At 39.7% G+C, this 20,899-nt stretch overlaps 1 protein-coding gene across 1 annotated transcript in view; it reads right to left on the reverse strand.

Annotated features, from left to right (window-relative positions):
• Window positions 1-20,445, reverse strand: part of ABCB25 (ABC transporter of the mitochondrion 3) — a 102,321-nt gene extending 81,876 nt beyond the window's left edge. Inside the window, exons 1-5 of the mRNA XM_077383118.1 lie at window positions 19,584-20,445; window positions 14,898-15,134; window positions 13,331-13,517; window positions 12,714-12,775; window positions 12,110-12,153 (exon numbers count right to left, since the gene is read on the reverse strand). Coding sequence (XP_077239233.1) covers window positions 12,110-12,153; window positions 12,714-12,775; window positions 13,331-13,517; window positions 14,898-15,134; window positions 19,584-19,898 — 845 coding nt within the window. The 5' untranslated portion in view covers window positions 19,899-20,445. The remainder of the gene's footprint in view (window positions 1-12,109; window positions 12,154-12,713; window positions 12,776-13,330; window positions 13,518-14,897; window positions 15,135-19,583) is intronic.
• Window positions 20,446-20,899: the final 454 nt, after the last annotated feature.

Consider the following 20,899-nt stretch of genomic DNA (forward strand, 5'->3'; position numbering starts at 1 on the left):
CTTCGTAAGTGCCAACTTTATGAGGATCAATCAGTTACAGATGGACATTACCTGCCGTCAACAAGGGGAAAGGCCTCTATGTAACTACTTTGCCACTGTCAGGAGTATTGGATTGTCACTGACGGGAGTATTGGAGAGGAGTTGGATTTATATGAACCTTTTGAACCAACATGTAATTTAGATGCAGTTACTGATCAAAAACGTGTTGAGCGGAACCTTATCATAGAATTTCTTACTTGACTCAAAGGATCAACAGTTTCACGTTCAACATCTCAGCTAAGATAACTTATCAAATCTCAAACAATTCTTTTTTCTTTTCATTTTTTGATAGGCAAGCTGGGGTCTGGCAGACCCCCACCAGATGTATATGAGAAAAAAAACCATTAAAATCTTTCATTTTGCTTCACCTCATTGTCTTGATGAACAATAATTAATAGCATGGGTGGAGAAAGGAAAATAGGAATATTGATTCCTTTACATGGGCATTCAAATTTAGAAAGAAAATCTGCTGCTGAGTTTACCTTCCTCCATGTGTGTGAGATTCTCCAAATCTTCAAGTGTTATAAGGTTTTATCAATTTTGTAAATGGGGCATCTACAAATAGCCCCACATCAAATTTTGAAATTTATTTGCTCACAACAAGTTCAGAGTTTTGGAAACTGCTTTTGGAAATTCCTATATGATCTCCTTACTACAGAATTCCTCTTAAGTTGAATGGGAGTTGATAGCTTTTTGATCAAGCTCCCAGAGGTCTGCAGCACAATTCTTAACTCTGGAACGTAGAGGCAAGTCAGGAGTCAATTGACTGAAATTGACTTCATATTTGACTTTGTAACTTCAGCTTCAAGACTAGACTCCAATCTTAGCCATTTAATGCAGCCTCGTACAACGGTAAACGCGAAATTCAATCACAAATGGGAGAAGTCTGTAGCCTTACGAGTGCAAATAGAGAGGGAAAGAGGAAAAAGTTCACTGTTGGACGTTTCTTCTTCTTTGCATTAAATTTTATTCAAAAGTAAAAACTGATCTCCTCTTACAATTCCTATCTAATAATAACATTCCTTCTCCCAATAAAGTAGTAAGCTAGGTAAAGAAATAACTACTAGGCAACGTTGCCCATTAGACAACATACTAATATAGCAGGGACTCAATACAGCATATTTCTAAAATAAGGAACGGGCTATGTAAAGAAAGATAATATAAAATAATTTCTAATGGAAAGTGCTCCTCGATCAATGGGCAAAAGAGAAACCTCCTAAGAATAAAAGAAGATATATGAGGAATCTTTGACCGGTTGCTCTCTTGTGGATATTGCCAAAATTGGCTACTTGTGGGGGCCCTCTTGGGATGGTCCATCCTTGCCCACATGGCATGAATGACATGCTCATGTGAGCCTGCATCACTATTCCAGGAACCAAAACCTAAATTCAGATCAGTTTCACGACAGGTTGAGGATATTTTCAAAATACTATTTTAAAAATCATAGGTCATTTTATTGTAAGTATTGTCATCTGAAGTGGGTTGTCAGTCAAATTTATAAATTCATATTGTGCTTACCAAATTTTTCTTATAAAACAAATACTAAGAGCATGTGGTTCTATGTTTACTGTTTAGCTCAGGAGGAGATAGCAAGCGGGTCTAACCGACACAACCCGACCCAACTCGGGTCGGGTTTGGGTTGGGGAAAAGCATATCCGGGTTGGGTCGGGTTAGTCAAATCGGGTTAAGAGTCAGTTTGGGTCAGGTTAAGGTTAGAGGATGAGGTCTTCAGGTTAGGTTCGGGTTGGCCTCAACCCGACCCGAGTTGCACCCATAACCTACCTGAGTGGTAAAGGAGCTGGAAGCTAAAGAATTCAACCGGACCCACATTACTTCAGATCCAAAGGATGTTGGTGTGTTTTACATCAGCTCATCAGGACAGCCTCTCCCGCCTCCCTCCTCTCTCTCTCTCTCTATCCCGTCCCGACCCCCCACCATCCCCCGATTCCCTCCTTCCCTCGCCTCCCGTCTCCAAACCCTCATCCCGTCTCTCTCTCTGTCCCCCCCCCCCCCCCCCATCTCTCCCAACCCCCTCCTCCCGCTTCCAACCCCATTACCCGTGCCAGCCCTCCCCTGCCCCGCCTCACTCCGTCAACCCCCGCGCCAACACTCTCTCTCTCTCTCTCTCTCTCTCTCTCTCTCTCTCTCTCTCTCCGCGTATTTTCCCCTATTTTTCAACCCTTCCCTAACCTTCTCTCTGCCGCCCTTTGGTGTCTCTGTTTAAAGCCCTAATCTTCATCTCTTTCCTTCTACCCTATTCCCTCATGACTTAAATCTTTTTACCCTCTCTTCTACTCATTCCGTGGCTCCGATTTCTTGTCCTTCTCTTCTCCTTTTATGTATTAGAGGCCGTCTTATGCCTCCTTCCTACCTTGTTTACTCTCAAAGCCGCAATATCTTCTCTTGACACTTCTCGTAGCCCTTTGTTGTGGTTGGGCCTCTTAGTTTCATTTTCTCCACATGGATTCGTCCATCATTGAGGATCCCTCTCTTGGCTAGCCTTTTGTGGCTCCTGTCCCTCCACCTCCTACATCATCTTCTTCGTAGAGTCCCTCTTCTTCGGTGGATTGATCATTCCTACCCATGACCACAGCCAAACTCGACAGGTTCAATTACTTGAATTGGAAAGTTGTTGTGGAGACATACCTCATTGCTCGGGGGAAGGTCTCTCTTATCCGTTGTGATCCTCCTGCTAACACTGATCCCACTTATGAGAAGTGGGAACAGGATGATGCCCTTATTCGTACTCTCCTCTGGCAAAGTATGACCCCTCAGATTGCGCGTACCATGATGCACTTTCCGACTTCCCGACAGATTTGGGATCATACAGCGGTTCTCTACTCAAGGGTAGGCAACCACACTCGCATCTGTGCCCACCTATTCACAGTGGATGAACCTTCGGCGTGGTGACACTCCTCTCTCTACTAATTATAATCAGTTTGTTTCTCATTGTCAACAGCTGGATGTTCTTATGCACCTCACGACGAATCTGACTACGGCCGCCCAGAGCGGGATCAGGTTCGTGTCGTTCACTTCCTCGAGACTTTGGGCCCTGAGTTCCTGCATCTCTGCTAGCAGATCTTTGGATCTGGCACTATGCCTTCCCTTCAGGAGGTATATTTGGTGCCCAACAGTGCCTTCTTGGTCATTCTATGCTGGCTACCTCTATTGATAGCACTGCTACAACGACCTATGGAATGGGTGATTGTGCTACCCGTGATGGTGGTACCTTTGGTCGTGGTCGTGGACGTGGACGTGATTCTAGCCATGTTGTTTGTGGTGCTTGCCGCGACCTTGCTGCCGACCGTGGTGGTCGCCCTCGTCCCTAACTCACTATCGGCAAGAGGGACATTATCTTGAGACATGCTATGCTCTGCACCCTTCCACTGAGCCTCGTTTTGGCCGCTTTGCACACCTTCCAGCACTGGATGCTTCCGAGTCCTTGTCCTCTTCATCTCAGTCCAACCCTGCCCCTACTTCTGATGGGGTCTTTCTCTCTCGTGCGGACTATGATGAGTTTCAACGCCTCAGGCTGACCAGCTGCCCCCCGAGTGCCGGTTTCGCCCAGCCAAGTAGCTATCCTGCCTCTCTTCTTACTAGCTCCCTCCTGGATCATTGATTTCGGAGCCTCCAATCATATGACATGTACTTATTCCTCACTTAGTTCGTTCCGTCCTCTTTACTCTCAGTCTATTACCCTTGGTAAAGGGTAATGGGAGCTCTTCTACTATCTCTAGTATTGGGAGAATCTTCCCTCGCCCTGGCGTCACATTGTCCTCTGTTTTATGTGTTCATAAGTCTCCATTTAACTTACTTTTAGTCAGTCAACTTACTAAGCATCTCCACTGCTCTGTCTCATTTTATCCATCTTATTGTTTGTTTCAGGATCTCTCGGCTGGACGAACGAATGGCTCGAGCCATGAGGTAGACGGGCTTTATCGTCTAGACTGTGGCCCTTCTCGTGCCATTTTGCATAGCTCCATCGACGCCTATCATTGGCACTGTCGCCTTGTTCATCCTTGCCTCGAGCGTTTACGGCAGACATCTATTGTTTCTTCTCCTGTTCAGTCTTTTCAGTGCGAGGCCTGTGAACTTGGAAAACACCATCACGTGTCGTTTCCTCCTGGGCCTGTTAGTTGGGTGATGGGGACCATTGTAGGGCTATATTTTAATTTTTAAGTGTGTTTTAGGTCTCTTTTAAGTCTTATGTTATAGTAGGGGTATTAGAGTCTTTTTACATCAAAATAACTAAAGTTCTTTGAGTTATGGTTGTTTTACATTGGCCCCACATGTGTCTTACAGGATTTTTAAGTAGGAAGCAAGTAAGAGGGTATTTTGGTCCAAAAGTAATAGGTTTTCTTTAGGGTTTTAGAACTTTCTAGTTCTCTGCTTTTTTCTTATATAATGTAAGCCTTAGGGCACTTTGAAAGGAGAATGCTACATTATGCTATGGATGAATGAATGAAAAGATTTGAAGTTTTTTACCTCTTGTGTGGATGTGATGTCTACTCCTTGCAAAGGTGTGAAGCCTTGATCTTCCTTATGGTGCGATGCCTTGGTTGGTGGGATTCCGACCTTCCAATCTATTTCTCGTTCATTTTTCCTGCCCCCCCCCCCCCCCCCCAAATCAGCCATTTCTTAATCGATTTCTATAGATCAGCCCAATTTGGACCATCCAAGAGTCTGATCAAGGCCAAACTTTGGGGTTTGTTACTTCTTATAGGTTGTTCTCACATATCAAAAACCTGGAGTAATCCAACGTTTGGATCTGATCCCACAATTAGATCTGGACCGTCGATTTACGAGAATTACAGATTCTGTATTTTCACCAAGATTTACGATCGGACGGTCGGATTTGCACTAAAATTGGATATAGTTATTCCCATAATATCCCCTACCACATATCCAAGAATCAAGTCAATCCAACGGTCGGATTGTTCTGTACAACTCTTTTCCCGATCTGCTGTTAGACTTTTTGTAGAAATTTAATCCCTCCTATTGCAAATATTCTTTCATTCTCCTCCCATGGATCCGTCCTGCATCAATTTTGGTATGTAAGCCAAATATTATTTCATGTTCGATCGTCCAGCATCATCGAGGTGCGATCATCGGGCCTCGTACCCTTTTGATTTAGTGCACTCAGATGTACGGGGTCGCGCGCGGACTACCTCTATTTTTGGACATCATTATTTTGTTGTAATTATTGATGATTATTCTCGCATGACTTGGCTTTATTTACTTACGGTTAGGTCTGAAGTTTTCTCTGTTTGTCGTACCTTTCATGCAGAGGTTAAAAATCAATTTAGTTTTACCCTCAAATGTTTGCGCAATGATAATGCAAGAGAGTTTCTCCAAATCCAATGGTTTTGATGATTTTCTATCTACACGTGGTATTCTCCACCAATCTTCATGTGCTCATACCTCCAGCAAAATGGTGTAGCTGAACGGAAGATGAGATCTTTACTGGATGGCACCCGCACTCTTCTTATACAAATGCAGGTCCCCAAGAGTTATTGGGGTGATGCCATCCTAACTGCCAACTACCTCTCCAATCAGCTTCCTTCCTCGGTCCTCAGTGGTTCCTCACCTTTTGCTATGTTACATCATCATCATGACCCGTTCCCTCTCACTCCTCGGGTCTTTGGTTGTGTGTGCTTTGTCCACAACCTTAGTCCTGGCCTCGATAAGTTGGATTCTCGAGCTGAACCATATATCTTCCTGGGTTACTCACGGACCCAGAAAGGTTATTGTTGCTACAACCCTCGCTTGCGTCAGTTGTTCGTCTTGGCCGATGTAACCTCTTTTTAGCCTGGGTCTTACTTTCTCACTCAAGATGGTATTTCCACTGCTCCTGGTTCTGACCTTCCTCTCCATGTTCCTGTCCTTCCCGACCCTGTAGTCACTCCCTCTCCATCTCCTACCTTATTGATACCGGAGGTTGTTCCTGTTCCTGTTTGCGGCTCCTCCTCCACCTATTACGAAGACCAATAAGCAACGGCTGAAATCTGCAGCACATCCCTCTCCACCTACGCCATTGCCAGCTCAGCAGGAGATCACGCCCACCATTTCAGAGGTACCTATCGATTCTCCCATTGCCACTTGTACTCTCTTATAGTACTGCTCATCATATTTCTTCTGTTCTTTCATATGATTCAATCACCCCTACTTTTCGTAGTTTTGTGTCTTCCTTGTCCTCTGTCTCATTGCCGCAATCATTGCCAGCGGCTCTTGATCACCCATGGTTCTTGAGATGGAGGCCCTCCAGACCAATCAGACATGGGATTTGGTCCCTCCTCCTCCTGGTGCTTGTCCTATTGGCTGTCGTTGGGTTTATACCGTAAAACACTTACCTGATAGGACTGTTAAGCGCCTTAAGGCGCGCTTGGTCACCAAAGGTTACACTCAAACTTTGGTGTGGAATATGGTGAGACATTCTCTCTGGTGGTTAAAATTCCATCTGTTCATGTTCTACTATCTCTTGTTGTCAACCATGGGTGGCCCCTACATCAGTTAGATGTCAAGAATGCCTTCCTTCATGGTGAACTCACAGAGGAAGTGTACATGGAGCAACCTCCTGGCTATGTTGCTCAGGGGGAAATGTCCTCTGTATGTCGATTGAAGAAATCCATCTACCGCCTGAAGCAGTTCCCTAGAGTATGGTTTGGAAAATTTAGTGATGCTATCAAGCGCTTTGGCATGAAGCAATGTGCGGTTGATCACTGTTTTCAGCCATCAGTCTGCAGCTGGTTGGGTGCTATTGATAGTCTATGTTGGTGACATTATCATTACTGGCAGTGATTCAGTGGGGATCCAGAAGTTGAAGTCCTTCTTGCAAATAGAATTTCTACCAAAGATTCGGGCCGTCTTAGGTACTTCCTTGGCATTGAGGTAGCATATTCCACCAGGGGCGCATATCCCTCTCACAGAGGAAATACGTCTTGGACTTTACTTGAGACAGGTTATCTTGGAGTGAAACCTGCCTCAGTTCCCATGGACCCAAATGTGAGACTACTTCCCAAAGAAGGAGACTTATTAGATGACCCTGGCAGATACAGGAGATTGGTTGGTAAGCTTATATATCTCACAGTCACTCGCCCAGACATCTCTTTTACAGTTGGCATTGTCAACCAATATATGAGCTCACCTCATACTTCGCACGGGTAGCTGTGCTTCAAATTCTTCGATTCTTGAAAAGTGTTCCAAAGAGAGGAGGGTTGTTGTTTAAGAAGTGTGAGCATCAGAAGACAAGGTACACAAATGCAGATTGCGCAGGATCTCCAGCTCATAGGAGATCTACCACAGGATATTGCACCTTTGTAGGAGGTAAACTTGTGTCATGGCGAAGTAAGAAGCATGATGTGATATCTAAATCTAGTGCAGAGGCCGAATATAGAGCCATGACACACACAAGTGGAGAGCTTATTTGGTTACGCTCTGTTTTGTCAGAAATCGGTTTCCCTCCATCATCTCCTTCTTAGTTATATTGTGACAACAAGGTTGCGATAAATATTGCTACCTGTTAGAAACTTACCGACTTCTCCAAAAGGGTAGTATTTAATCTTTAATACTTTAACACTCACCCTCATGTATGGCCCACTTGGCAAACTCGTGGCACATGTGGTCCCACCTTGGGCCAACCATTGCATGTGGATTTTTTTTTTACTCTGATACCATGTTAGAAACTTACCGACTTCTCCAAAAGCTTAAGCTTTTGGAGAAGGGCAATATTTAATCCTTTATACTTTAACATTACCAATCCGGTCTTCCATGAGAGGACCAAACACATTGAGGTCGATTGCCACTTTATCCGGCATAGGATTCAAAAAGGGGAGATTTGCACAGTTGTTACTAGATCTATCGACCAGTTAGCTGATATGTTGACCAAACCATTAAGCAAAGCAAAATTAAGTGACATTTGTAGCAAGCTAGGAATGTTTGACATTTACATTCCAGCTTGAGGGGGAGTTTTAGATGTATGTTTATGTCATGTGGATGCCTAAGAGCATAGTAGTCATTTGTAATGTTCTCTCTTTATATAAATGCATAAGTGAGGGGGAGTTCTCTCCAACTCACTAACTTCTTCTCCGTTCTTCCTCTTTAACAGTAAGGACGCTGACCTGCCATCTGCTCTAAATCAGAAAGGCCTCATTCCACATCTGATTAAAGTACACACCTTGTAGAGTAAATAGGAATGCCGGTTCCAGAAACGGAAATTAAATTTGTTTCTTATTAACTGAAATCGAATCCAGGTAGCATTGAGATAGCAGAATTCAGCCTTATAAAATTCGTGTGTTCCCCTATTGATTCTCTGTTCCAACCTTCAACTATCCTCAGCTCACAGTAAGTAACAACAAGGCATATGAAATCTGAGGTTTGGGTAAAATTAAGTTATATCAAAGTTCATGGAATTAAAAATCAGATTTGTAACTACTCATTTCAAAGGAACTCTCAAATTTTTAAAAGGATAGTAGTTGCCCTCATAATATTCAAATAAAAAATAGAAGCTGCCTTCAGTTTCTGTTCAAGGTTTGAATCATACCAAGCTACATTCAAATGCTTCAGAGACTTATTGCATCAAAAGTGATATCAGAGCTCGCTTGTAAAGTTTCTCAACTTTACAGATCTTGGCAGAGCTAATTGCAGGGGCTTGATATAGATTACAGTATGTAGTTGATTGTATAACTACTATGATTTGTTTGACAGATAGTTTTGGCAGAGTTCATTGCAGGGGGCTTGATACAGTATGTGGTTATTTGCATGGCTACTATGATTTGTTTGACAGATATTTCATATTCCATTGTTTGTGTTGCTGTCATATTTTGAAGTTGACTGTTTCGGATCAAATTCTATGCTTATTGGCAGTTATACACTTATACTTTGCTAATGATTGCTACTGGTTAGACTCCTCATTGATTGGTTGCTAATGCTTGATATTGGTTTGATGGCCCGTCCTACATGTCAAGAATTACTTGCCTCGCTCTTGGAAGGTGCATAAACACAAGATGCTCTGCTGGAAGAGATCCGAGGCATCAACGCGAAGCAAGATCAACTTCTTACCCGAGACAACCAGTCCCCTCCGAGAAAGAACACTTTTCAAGAAAGGGGAGCAGGATGGATCGCCAAGGAGAGCAGCTCCAAGGCATGATCTTCAATCACACTATGAGTATGATCGGCATTGGGATTCACTTGATGTGGCTAATATTCCCGAACTCTATTGCGGAATGGAGGCTATGGGGATAATTGACTAGGCACATGCCGTTGAGAGAGTATTCGACTCTAAGCGAGTACAGGCAAGGAGTCAACTGCCATTGGTGGTTGATAAGTTACAGAGGCGAGTAGCGAATTAGTGACGATCTTTGATGTACCAATGAATAAAACTTGATGATTTGCCAATTCAGACATGCGCAGAATTGAAGAAGGTGACTGGGCAAGAGTTTCTACCTTTTGGCTACAACTACAGGTTGCATCACCAGCCTGTGAGTGTTACGGCTGCACCTCCACCATTGCAGCCACCTAGGGTAACTCATCCCTTTCTCCCATTGTTACCTCATCCATTACTTGCCATAGAGATGATATGAAGAGCCAAGAAAGCAAGGACTGCCCAAAGCCAAAGCAAGAGTTATCGGTATACTTGCAAGTAGAGCCTAATGTTCAAGATGATGAAAATGATAGTCACTAACGACTAGAGTACGATGAAAACTACGATGAACTTCTTGTTTCGGAAGCGGACAAGGATGCCATTGATCTAGATGAAGCCACCTACATTGACAATCAAGCTCGTGGAGAAGATAAGAATGACACTGAGCTGGATGACACTAGTGGCATGGAAAATGAGGCTCTTGACACTAGTGACATTGAGCTAGATTGCTAAGGAGAGCTTATTGGAGAAAAAGGCTTCTTCTTTGGTGAGATGCCGAAACTCATGGTGTGAAGCCTTGAGATAAGTGATTACCTCGTATTACTTGTCATTTATTATTTCTAACAATCTTCTCTCATCGTTTTTTATTTTTCTCCCTTAAAGCGTCGTCCCGGGAACCCCAAACCTTAATTAACCTCACCCAAAACCTCTCTTGCATTATTTTTCACCTGTCTTCAACCTAAAACTCCTAAAATACCCATTAAAAAAATCCCCAACCTTTTTTTTTTTAATGGTAGCCAATGATTATATTGCTATGAAAGGAAAAAAATTCCTAACCTTAGACACATCATTTAAACATATCCATGCCTAGTGCCCCTTTCATTATACACGTAATTGAAACACATCCATGCCTAGTGCCCCTTTCGTTTTGTCCCAAAACTAATTTTACACCTCCAGGGATCCTTCGACAGCTTCCCGGCATATCCGCATACGTCTGCACAACTCCAAACCTTTCATATGCCTAATAGAAATATGTTTCCAATTTAATCACAACTTTTACGACCCAAACCCATAGTTTTCACTCATATTCTCTACCACAACAATCTATATCATCTCAGCATAAATCTGCAACTTCATGGCATGTGTCTAAACACCTCGAAACCTACCCAAAAGCCCTCTTTGAGGTCCAGAATCTTCTTCATAGGCATATTGCTATTGTTTTGACTTTTGAGAGCTTGTGAGATTTTGTACGATCAGATTTGGTATCAGAGTGAAGTATTAGCCCTTGCTTCGATTGTCCTTCCTTCGATCGTCCTGCATCACCAGATTAATAAAAAAATTGATGAAAAAGGCCATTAGGATGAAAGGTAAACCCCACCACATCCTTTTCACTTTAGGGGGCCCCCTCCAATGCTAGGGAGACATGAAACCTAGATTTACAAACAAGTTAACAACCAAGGTTAAGCTTGAGAGCACTAATGGGAGACAGGATCATCTAGTCCCTACTCTATTCAATCTAGGACAACCATTTTTATTTCCCTCCCATAAACAGCTAAAACTCCTTCCTTACTAGAGCCCAATTGATGATAGCATTCTAGATTTCACATAATAAAAGTTCTAAAGTGATCGTTCAGTCTAAATTCGCTACAACCCTGAAGTGATTTTTCATAAGATTTGATCCTTGTCGTCATATGGCCTATTTGACCATTCATCACAAAGGACCACTATTGAGTTGTAGAAAACCTATTTCAGTCCTGTCATTGAAGAAGAAAGCTATGGTTTGTCATTTCTTCCGCTACCTACCACATAAAACACATATTCGCTGGCCAAAACTTCTCTCTTCAAAATTTCATGGGTGTTGCTCTTGCTTGCCATAGTTTCCCAACAAAACACTTCCAAATGATATCTTGATGGTGCGCCCAGATTGAGGGTACCACTGTTAACCAAAAAGATGCCTTCATGAATCCAAAGAAACTGTCTCAGATTCCACAACTGAACCTTCTTTTATTTTGTGTTCTTTTTCCTATTACGATAACTGAAACTAGGTTAAATGTAGTCTCTACAACAAGGGCAGAGAATTTTCCATGCATAATGTAATTCCAATGACACCCAATTTCTAACATTTTGGCTAAATCATTGGCCTATCTAAAAGTCTGCACAAAAGATATACTTACTGAAACTTCTTTCCTCCCATTTATCTCAAGTGTTAATCTCATTTTCCAGCGTTTCGCACCAAACATTCCCATGGGACCACTAGATGGTCAGTCCAAATTGAGGCTCCCTCCATCTCTGTGCAAAAAACAGATCATTCACACCATAAATTCCACTACAACATTCATCTTTTAAAACTAAATACTTTCGTTCAAAACTTGGAAAAAATATCCTAACGTAGAAGTAAACACAAACTCAAGGCATTTCCAAAAAATTATAATAATTCATTAATTGAAAATGATAGTAAATTAGTATCTAAAGGATAAGGGACGAAAGAGCATGCAAATATATACAAGGAACCACAACATGAGATAGAATATTCTAGTTTTCATGACATTTAGACAAACTATCTAAACCTGAAGAGTTTGAGCATCTCTTAATATATTAATATGAATGGTTACGAATCTCGTCACTAGCAAATCTACGTGCAGGTGGTTAATGAAAGCCCATCACCAAATGCAAATTTCTAGCAAATTAAATGTCATTTTCCTAAAATAGTACCTCAGATGATATCGAAGATCAAGATCAAGCAAGTGTGCAAATACCTGCCACACCATATGTATAATTACAAGAATTAAAACAACAAAGTCAATCAAATTAATGTCATAAGCTCAAGATTAAAAAAAATCAAATTAGGGAACTTCGACCACTAATTGTAAAAAAGAAACTTTATGTGCTTTGCAGAGGACAGACAAGCATGGAATAGTATATAGGGTATTGGCTGTCTACAATGCATCATATAAAACTATCATTTCCATTTACAAGAAATAATTGAGGAGGTTAGCAAATGTAATGCCATTCAAGTTCATACAATATGGCAAACTACATTACTTGAGGGTACCAAAATGGAGACAAATGTATGGTCGTGATCATCATAGCATGTAGCTGAGATTGTGGCTTCGAGACAGCAACAATATATTTTTCTCAACCCAAACAACTCAGTTTAGGTCTACCCCAATACGAAACAACATTGTGCAACAAAGTAGTGGAATGATGGTTGCAATGTGTCTCAATTGGGGTCAAATTGATTTTGTTATGTTTCGGCTGTTTCGGCCAAAACAACCAAAAATAACAAAAAATATCAAACTGAAAAAAGCTGGCATACCTTTCTAGAAACTGTTCGGATAGCTCGCAAAGCTACCTTCGAAAACACAGCCGTCCGCAACTCTGTCAAAAAAAGAATCCCATGCAAACATTAATATGGCATAAATAAAATGTTAAAATTACAGGAAGCAAGACAATATGTTAAAAATAAAGTTGTAGGCCATCAACAAAAAAAATCCAATATAAGCTCCTCTTTGAGAAAGTACAAAATGTGGGTCTATCTCACAAATATCGTTCTCGGAAATTTCTTGGCAAGGAAAAATCTTTGGATACATTAAATTTATTTTATTTTTTTGGGTTTATATCGGGAAAAAATGATAAAAACAAATTTTTTAAAATATATATATATATATATATATATATAATTTAATAAAAAATATAAAATAAAAATATCGTAAAAATATAGTGATATTATCGCGGTATTTTGTGATTAAAAATGAAAATATCGCTATATTTTGAAAATCTCTGGATTGTTTCGGGATTTTGTTATTTTATCAAAATGTCGCGATAAAAACATGATATTTTGAAAATATCAGAGATATTTGTGACATAGATATGGGTTGTTATTATTCACTTCCAAATCCCAATTAACTAGTAAGGACAAGTTCATGGTAATACCATTGCAGGCTGATGCGCCCATCCGTGCTATTCCATATCCAACTAGAACACCTGCTGGAGTTACAAAAAGTGCCAACAGATTTGAGTTATCAACAGTAGAGGCTGTGATTGTACTGGCAACACCTGTTACAGTTGACAACCAATCTATGGCTAGCTTGAACAAGAAAGGCACTTGAACATTTAGAACCTGAAAGTAATTAGTATAAATTAGGTAATTATCAACATGTACATTAAGCATGTCATACAACTGAAATTTCAGGAAAAAATGAACACTATCTGTAGGAACACTGTATGTAAGAAATGAGACCAATAATGTACTAGTATTCCTCCAAATCCAAAAATGTATACTGTACTAATATTTCTCCAGATACAAAGACAAGTTTTGAAAGATTTAACATTGGACCACGGTATCAGTAGACCATTAGCTATGTACTGAGAAAAATGTCTCACTGAAAGAGAGCAGAGGACTTTCCTCTATGAATAACAAAGATATTCAATACCCACAAGCTTGTTTGATACTAGTTATTGAGAAGATCTTGATTTAAAAAAATCAGTATACATATAATTGATGGCATGATTGGCATCAAGCATAATGTAGCATAGAAACCACAGGCACTTGAATGATTAACAGATGCCAGATACATTGTATAGATAGAGCTTGCAAATAGATCTTACCAGTAACCAACACCAACCAAAAAATTTGATAAGCAAGCATTAAAAAAGGTAAAAACTTAGAATAACTAAATAAATAAAAAAACAGCATCCAACAAAATAAGGTATGTTTAGTATGAAAAGGGTAAAAGCTTGAATGCTATAACAGGAAATGGTTTGACCTAAAAGAACAGAAAATCTTGGCATGTGAAAGAATGAACTGGTTCACTGACAAATTCATGCAACCTCATAACATGCTTAAGCCAGTAAAAACGGTACATGTGTTGAATTGATGATGGAATTCCACTTGAGAGAATGGTTATCATACCAGGAGCAAGTCAAAGAGAAGACCTTAACAATGACTAATTAACTACAGCTGGTGCATACAACTTTTGAATGGAAACAGCTTACAAAATTCTGTACTGAAAGAACAACAGGCGTTGGCTCTTAGGCAGGAGGTTAAACTGCTCAGTCTCTTCGTAAGTATGCCCCATCATCCATTGAAGGGCTTTCCCTCAATGTTAAGAGATGGATTAGATCTGATCAAAGCTTCCCGTAGACATTAGCAAACGTATTCAAGAAAATACTGGGCCGTTTAGAGGGGCATCAAGTGCATTTTGCCCGTGTGCGGGTAGTGGCTAATGTGAGCAGATAGATTTGAAAGGGAGGGGGTGCCCAGCCATTCTTTTATTATAAGAGATCATATGCCTCTATAGCCTATATTACTGTTTATTTTTAGCTCCACACCTTTATTAATAGAGAGAGAGAGGGAGAGAGAACGAGCAATATTGCAATAAATGATCCGTATAGAGATAAAACTGAATAGTGCACATGAAACAGTGCATAGGAATAGAGAGGTGATTGGGACTTTCAACTTGCAAGTCATTTATAAGGAAAGTAAGCAAATGGTCCTCACCTTTGCCCCCACAAGAAGACCCAATGCCACTAAGACTCGCAAACGGAATTCTAAGTTATCTTTTAACCATAAGTATTTCGCAAGTGTACGGAGGATTCTCATGTCTGCGACTTCCTCTTCCACAGGTTCTCTTTTCACTGTGTTGTTTTGGATTAGCTTTACAGAACCAGCTTGCTTTGAGCCCGTCATATCACCAGTGGATGAAGAAAACAATGCGTGCCCCTTATGCAACAAACTCTGTTTATGACAGAAATGTGATCAATAGATTATCCAATGTCATTGTAAGCCTTCAATTGCTTCTAAAATAGCAAAGTAGAACGAAATAAGTTTGAAAAAAGAGCCATCCATTGAGAAATCTAAAAAGGAAATAAACAACTCTACTCTCATAGATCATTAAATATAGTTTACATCATCGGAAAGCAGAATTCATAGCAACTGACAAGGTAGCATCTACATATCATTAAGCATAATATGTGTTCAACGATGAATAAAAAAAATTCCTCGGCAGAAAGTACCTCTAGGACCAAGCAAGTGCATTGCCAAAATTCTTACTCACAAAAACTGATACAAAATGATATTGAAAATTTGAGTAAAATAAAGAAGTCCATCACTGCTTTCCACCTTAAGCTAGGAAGCATTATATGACAAGTCGTCTATAGGTTAAACACCAAAAACTAAATGGAATGATAGATCCACATTAGGCATACTATGATGGCGACCATAGATTCATTCTCAGAAATTGTTCCTAGAAGCTTCAAAAGAATTTAGATGGATGTGGAGTCCATCAAGAACTGATCCCAATTCAAATCCCTTGAGAATTACACCAAGGGCATTTAGGCATTGACCTCGGTTAAGCTGCAACACGTGGAAATTTAAATCCCTTTGGCATTTTCAAGAAGCCTAATGGAGTCCACTTCATGGTCAAACACATTTTCATAGCGTTTTGTTTGAGTTTTAGATACTTTTGCATGTTAGTCAAAGTTTCCTTTTTCGCGAGCTAAAGTCTTTTAGTAAATTGAAGTATGTTTAGGTTAGTTTCTTGTTTTCAATTAAGTATTTTAGAAAGTCCTAATAGATTCCTCGCCTCTATTTTGTAGATTGAATAAAGTAGGCTACTTTATAAAGTGAATTTAGTCTAGAAAAAAAAAGAGTCTAGAAGGACGCACTGATTTTAGACAGTTTAGATTTAGAAATTGTCTAGAGACAAGAGTCTACTGTAAATTCTCGACAAATTTCTCCCATTATATTGTAATTCCAAAGGGATGGAATAGAGATGAATGGATTAGAATAATAGATTAGAATAAAGCCTTGAAGCTTCACTTGCATGTGGAAATGATTTTCCAACCTCTTGATTGTGGGCATGATGCCTTTGATCGAACCATTGGAGTGGTCCTTTTGGGCCTTGGAGTGATTACTTGGCAACTATTGGTGTGATGTCCTAGTATCTATCCCAATACTAAGTAAGATCATCTTATATCTTCTTTATTATTCTTCTATTCTCTTCCCAAACCCTAATTTCTGTCTTCTTTAATTAGTGCAGTTGATACCCTAATCTTGGAGCAAATTCTAACCTCCAAGCTTTGAAGCTTTCGGAATTGGGTTCTTGATCAGTTCGACATATAGGTTGGCCGTTAGTAACCCCTTTGGATGGAAAACCCTAACCTAAGATTTGAAGAGAAACCTAATTTCTTGACACTCTATAATTTCTGGAGAATCTGAGTTTCAGACAGATCAAACTCTATTTGTGGTCAGATTAATCCCTATTTTGGATATAGACTTCAATTTGCATTCTCCTATTACATACCTAAACCTGGTTAAGATCCAATGGTCGGATATGTGCAAATCATCTGGAGAGTTAATAAATTTAGAAACTTTAATCCAGAATTTGAGATCTATTGTTCAAGCTTGCTTCCTTAACCCCAATTCTGGTATTAGGTCTCTAGAAACTCATCTAAGATCCTAAGATCAGCCTCTTCCCCTTACAGTCTCAATTCTCCCAGATTGTCCTACATCATACTACCCTACAGGTAAGGCAAACTGAAACCAGGTGCACAGAGGAATCTTACCATACAACTTGGAAGACTTGCCATTCTACTAAAAGCAGGTTGGCCGATCAAGATATTGACTAATAAAACAAGGAAGATTTGGAAACAGAAAGTATACTTGTAATGAATGAGCTTGACCAAAATACACATATCATGTACAATATCCCTGTAGGTAAGGCAAACTGAAACCAGGTGCACAGAGGAATCTTACCATACAACTTGGAAGACTTGCCATTCTACTAAAAGCAGGTTGGCCGATCAAGATATTGACTAATAAAACAAGGAAGATTTGGAAACAGAAAGTATACTTGTAATGAATGAGCTTGACCAAAATACACATATCATGTACAATATCCCTGTAGATGTCTGACAGATAACAATTGCCCATATGCATATCGATGTATCTCTACATATAGCACAACATGCTCACATGACTGTACATGTATTCAACATTTGAATTATAATTTTATCCATACTCTATGGCATATGTATGCGCCATGCTCACATGACTGTACATGCAGTCAACATTTGAATTATACTTTTATCCATACTCTATGGCATATGTATGTGCATGTGATGTCGCTAAAATTTATCTATAAATGAAAAAACCTACATATAACCAACCCTTTTTCCTTTGTTCTCATAGTATACATGCTAAGTTCAGTAACCACATGCCAATCGGACTTAAAGCCAAAGCATAAGATTCATCTTTTATCAAATAAAAATAACTAGAAACAGTCGTGTGGTCCAGATGTGAGAAAAGTAGAGGGATATGTTTGAGTGGCAGGTAGTGAAATGTTTCACCTAGAAGCAGGATAGATAGAACATAAGCAACCTTTCATGTTCCCGGCTTAAAGATGCAGAATAAGAGCACTCAAATTTTGTGCTGAGCATTAGTCTGAAGAAATATGGGTCATGCTTTTTTTAATGGTAAATATACTACAAAGGGCAAAGAGAACAACAATACCGAGGAGGTCTCAAACCAAACAGAAGAGAAAAAAGAAAAACGAAGAGCAGACACAGAATATCCTCGGGGAGGAAGGTAATTCATGTGTGGAAAAGGAAATAACAGTGATTAATAGGCGTGAAAATCACAATCCTATGAAGCACGGATACGGGTGAGGGGTGCAGGTACAACACGATATGGGAACGTGGATACGTGACTTTTTAAAAAATGTTGTATATAATATATTTTTATATTTTATTATACATTTATAAAAAATAAAAAATAAATATTTTGTTTAAAAATTCAAACAATTTAATTGGAGAACATCAAATAACAAGAACATCAGCAATCATAGTTTTAAATTTCGGCCGAAATCTGAAATTTTGGCTGAAATATTTTGGTTTGGGTTTGGACCGAAACCGAAATTACATTGAATCGCTTTTTTACATGATTTCCCCGAAATTTCGCCGAAATCCGAAATTTTGGTTAAAATTTCGTTTTTCACCCTTATTTACAAAATTTCTACCAAAATGTAAAAGATTACCACCGAAAATGTAAAAAATTTCGGCGACTTTTTAAAAAAATGTTGTATATAATATATTTTTATATTTTATTATACATTTATAAAAATTAAAAAATAAATATTTTGTTTAAAAATTCAAACAATTTAATTGGAGAACATCAAATAACAAGAACATCAGCAATCATAGTTTTAAATTTCGGCCGAAATCAGAAATTTTGGCCGAAATATTTCGGTTTCGGTTGACCGAAACCGAAATTACATTGAATCGTTTTTTTACATGATTTCCCCGAAATTTTGGCCGAAATTTTAACCGAAATTTCGTTTTTCACCCATATTGGTTCACAATCCCAAGACGCTCGTCAATGCCACTGCCCTTGCCCGAGCTCAAGAAGATAAGGCACAGCCCTATCGTCGTTTCCATCCTAACAAGCCACCACCTAGCTCAGCGACAATGGCTTCCACGTTGACTCCTAGCCCCAAAATATCTGGTCCAACGACAATTGTATTCAATCCACCTATAAAGCGGCTCAATTATACACAGTTAAAAGAACGTTGCGACCGTGGGCTTTGCTACAATTGTGTAGAAAGAGTTGTTCCTGGTCACAAGTGCAAATCCATTCAAATCTATATGCTCGAAGGAGATGTAGATAATGATGTAATCGAAGAAGATCCGTAGAAAGTTGTCAACCGTGGGCCTTTCAGCCTTGCGGACAAGGCTTATATGAAGCATTTAGGGATGTAACCACTCAATAGAGCCGTGCAATCTGGGAGTCCTTGGAGTCTTTCATTGTTAGTCTTTTATGGTATTGTTAGTTGTAGGATGAGGCTTTATTGAAATGATAGATAGAATTTATAGAGTTTGTTAGCAATAAGACTCTTATTCTATGCTGGATTGTAGGGATGCACAAAGTCTTTATATTGCAGCTGTACTTTTCCTTTTGTATGAAGAACTAAAAGAAATTAGAACTCTGCGTGGTTTTGCACGTAGGAAACTAATCCTCTCTAAAGGATTTTGTGATACAGAGTTGAATCCTCACAAATTGCTTCTTCACACAGACCCAAACTTGAATAAAAAAAATAGAAACGCAATTGCCAAGAAACAGAAAGAAAGAAAAAAGTATGCATGAAAGAAAAATTATTGCAAGTAATGAAATCAAATAGGATTGCCTTACTGATTCTCTATAAGATATGTTCCCCCTTGGCAAAGAAGAATCCGATAGAAATCCATTCAGATGTTTAAAGAAACCACCTCTTCTCATGTCCCCAACAAACAGAGTATTTCTGTTCTTGGCCCCTTCAAATCCCCTATAACCACAATCATCTCGAAAATACCTACCAGAGCCTGCTCCGGCAAAGCGATTAGCACTCAAATAACAATCAAACCTGCATAGAGACTCCGAATTGAGAACTACGCGATGCGCATTCATCGCGCTTCTTCCGTATCCAATGATTTTGGAAGCCATAAAGCAACTCGAAACAGCTCTCATACTCGATTACAGAGAGTTCAATTTTGCTTCTATGGCAAAAAAATGGGTACTGTTACTGTTGAATAGTCATTCTGCGGGGATTTGAACTTCAAGAACTGTAATTGTATGCAATTAGTGAGAAATTCAAGGTGGATCAGATCGCCTTCACAATTTTTGTGTGGATGTCGGTCGAAGACGAAGCGATCGTGATGAAAAAAAACCCTAGTTTCAGACAAAAAAGAGGAAAAGAAGAAACCCTAGCGAGAAAGTCGTTGAAAAGATGAGAATAGGAAAACGAGGTAAATGGTAATTAATCGAAAATCCAGCGCCGAACGATGCTGCTCGTAGAAAGGGCATCGAAGAGCGAGAAAATGTAAGAGAGACAGGCTGTGAGATGGCGCCGAGACACATGGATTGGCGAGCAAAAAACACGGGAAAATACCAAAAGCGGCTAGTTTATTTTCTGAATTTAGGAAGATGCGAGTTTTCAACTTTATACCGTGAAACGGCCAAAGAACAGGTCTCAGAAGAAATATAGATCATTTTGCCCTTCCTTGCAGCCCCGAGTACAACGCAATCATTCTTTCGTTCGGCAGCCCATTTGTACTATTTTATTGTTTTAGAAGGTTGCTTTCAGCTTGCATTTAATGGCTATCGTGTCGATCATAAATGTAGTGCTACGATCGAGACAGCCCCAAACCCATAGAATAAACGTTTTACCCAATTGTAGCAGTTGGAGGAAACTCGCTATTAACGTCCCCGTAAATAAAATTAGTGTATTAAATTCCCCTTAAATAATTGGTAAATATTATTAATCAGCATTATTTTAAATGGTAATTAATTTACTTTGGAAGGTAAGTTCTGTTGTGCAGAATTAGTCGTGACGTGTCAACTCCACCATCGTTAACGTCGACATTAATGTGAATGTTAAAGTCGACGTTACCAAAATATGCTGACGGGAAAGTGACACTGACTTCTGTTTTTCTTAGAGTTGTCAGGGTTGCATTCTATTTTTCTTCTTC

This window comes from Tasmannia lanceolata, unplaced genomic scaffold (assembly GCF_043159265.1).
Source record: "Tasmannia lanceolata isolate RefF3 unplaced genomic scaffold, GAP_Taslan_0.1 ptg000006l, whole genome shotgun sequence".
NCBI lineage: Eukaryota > Viridiplantae > Streptophyta > Magnoliopsida > Canellales > Winteraceae > Tasmannia > Tasmannia lanceolata.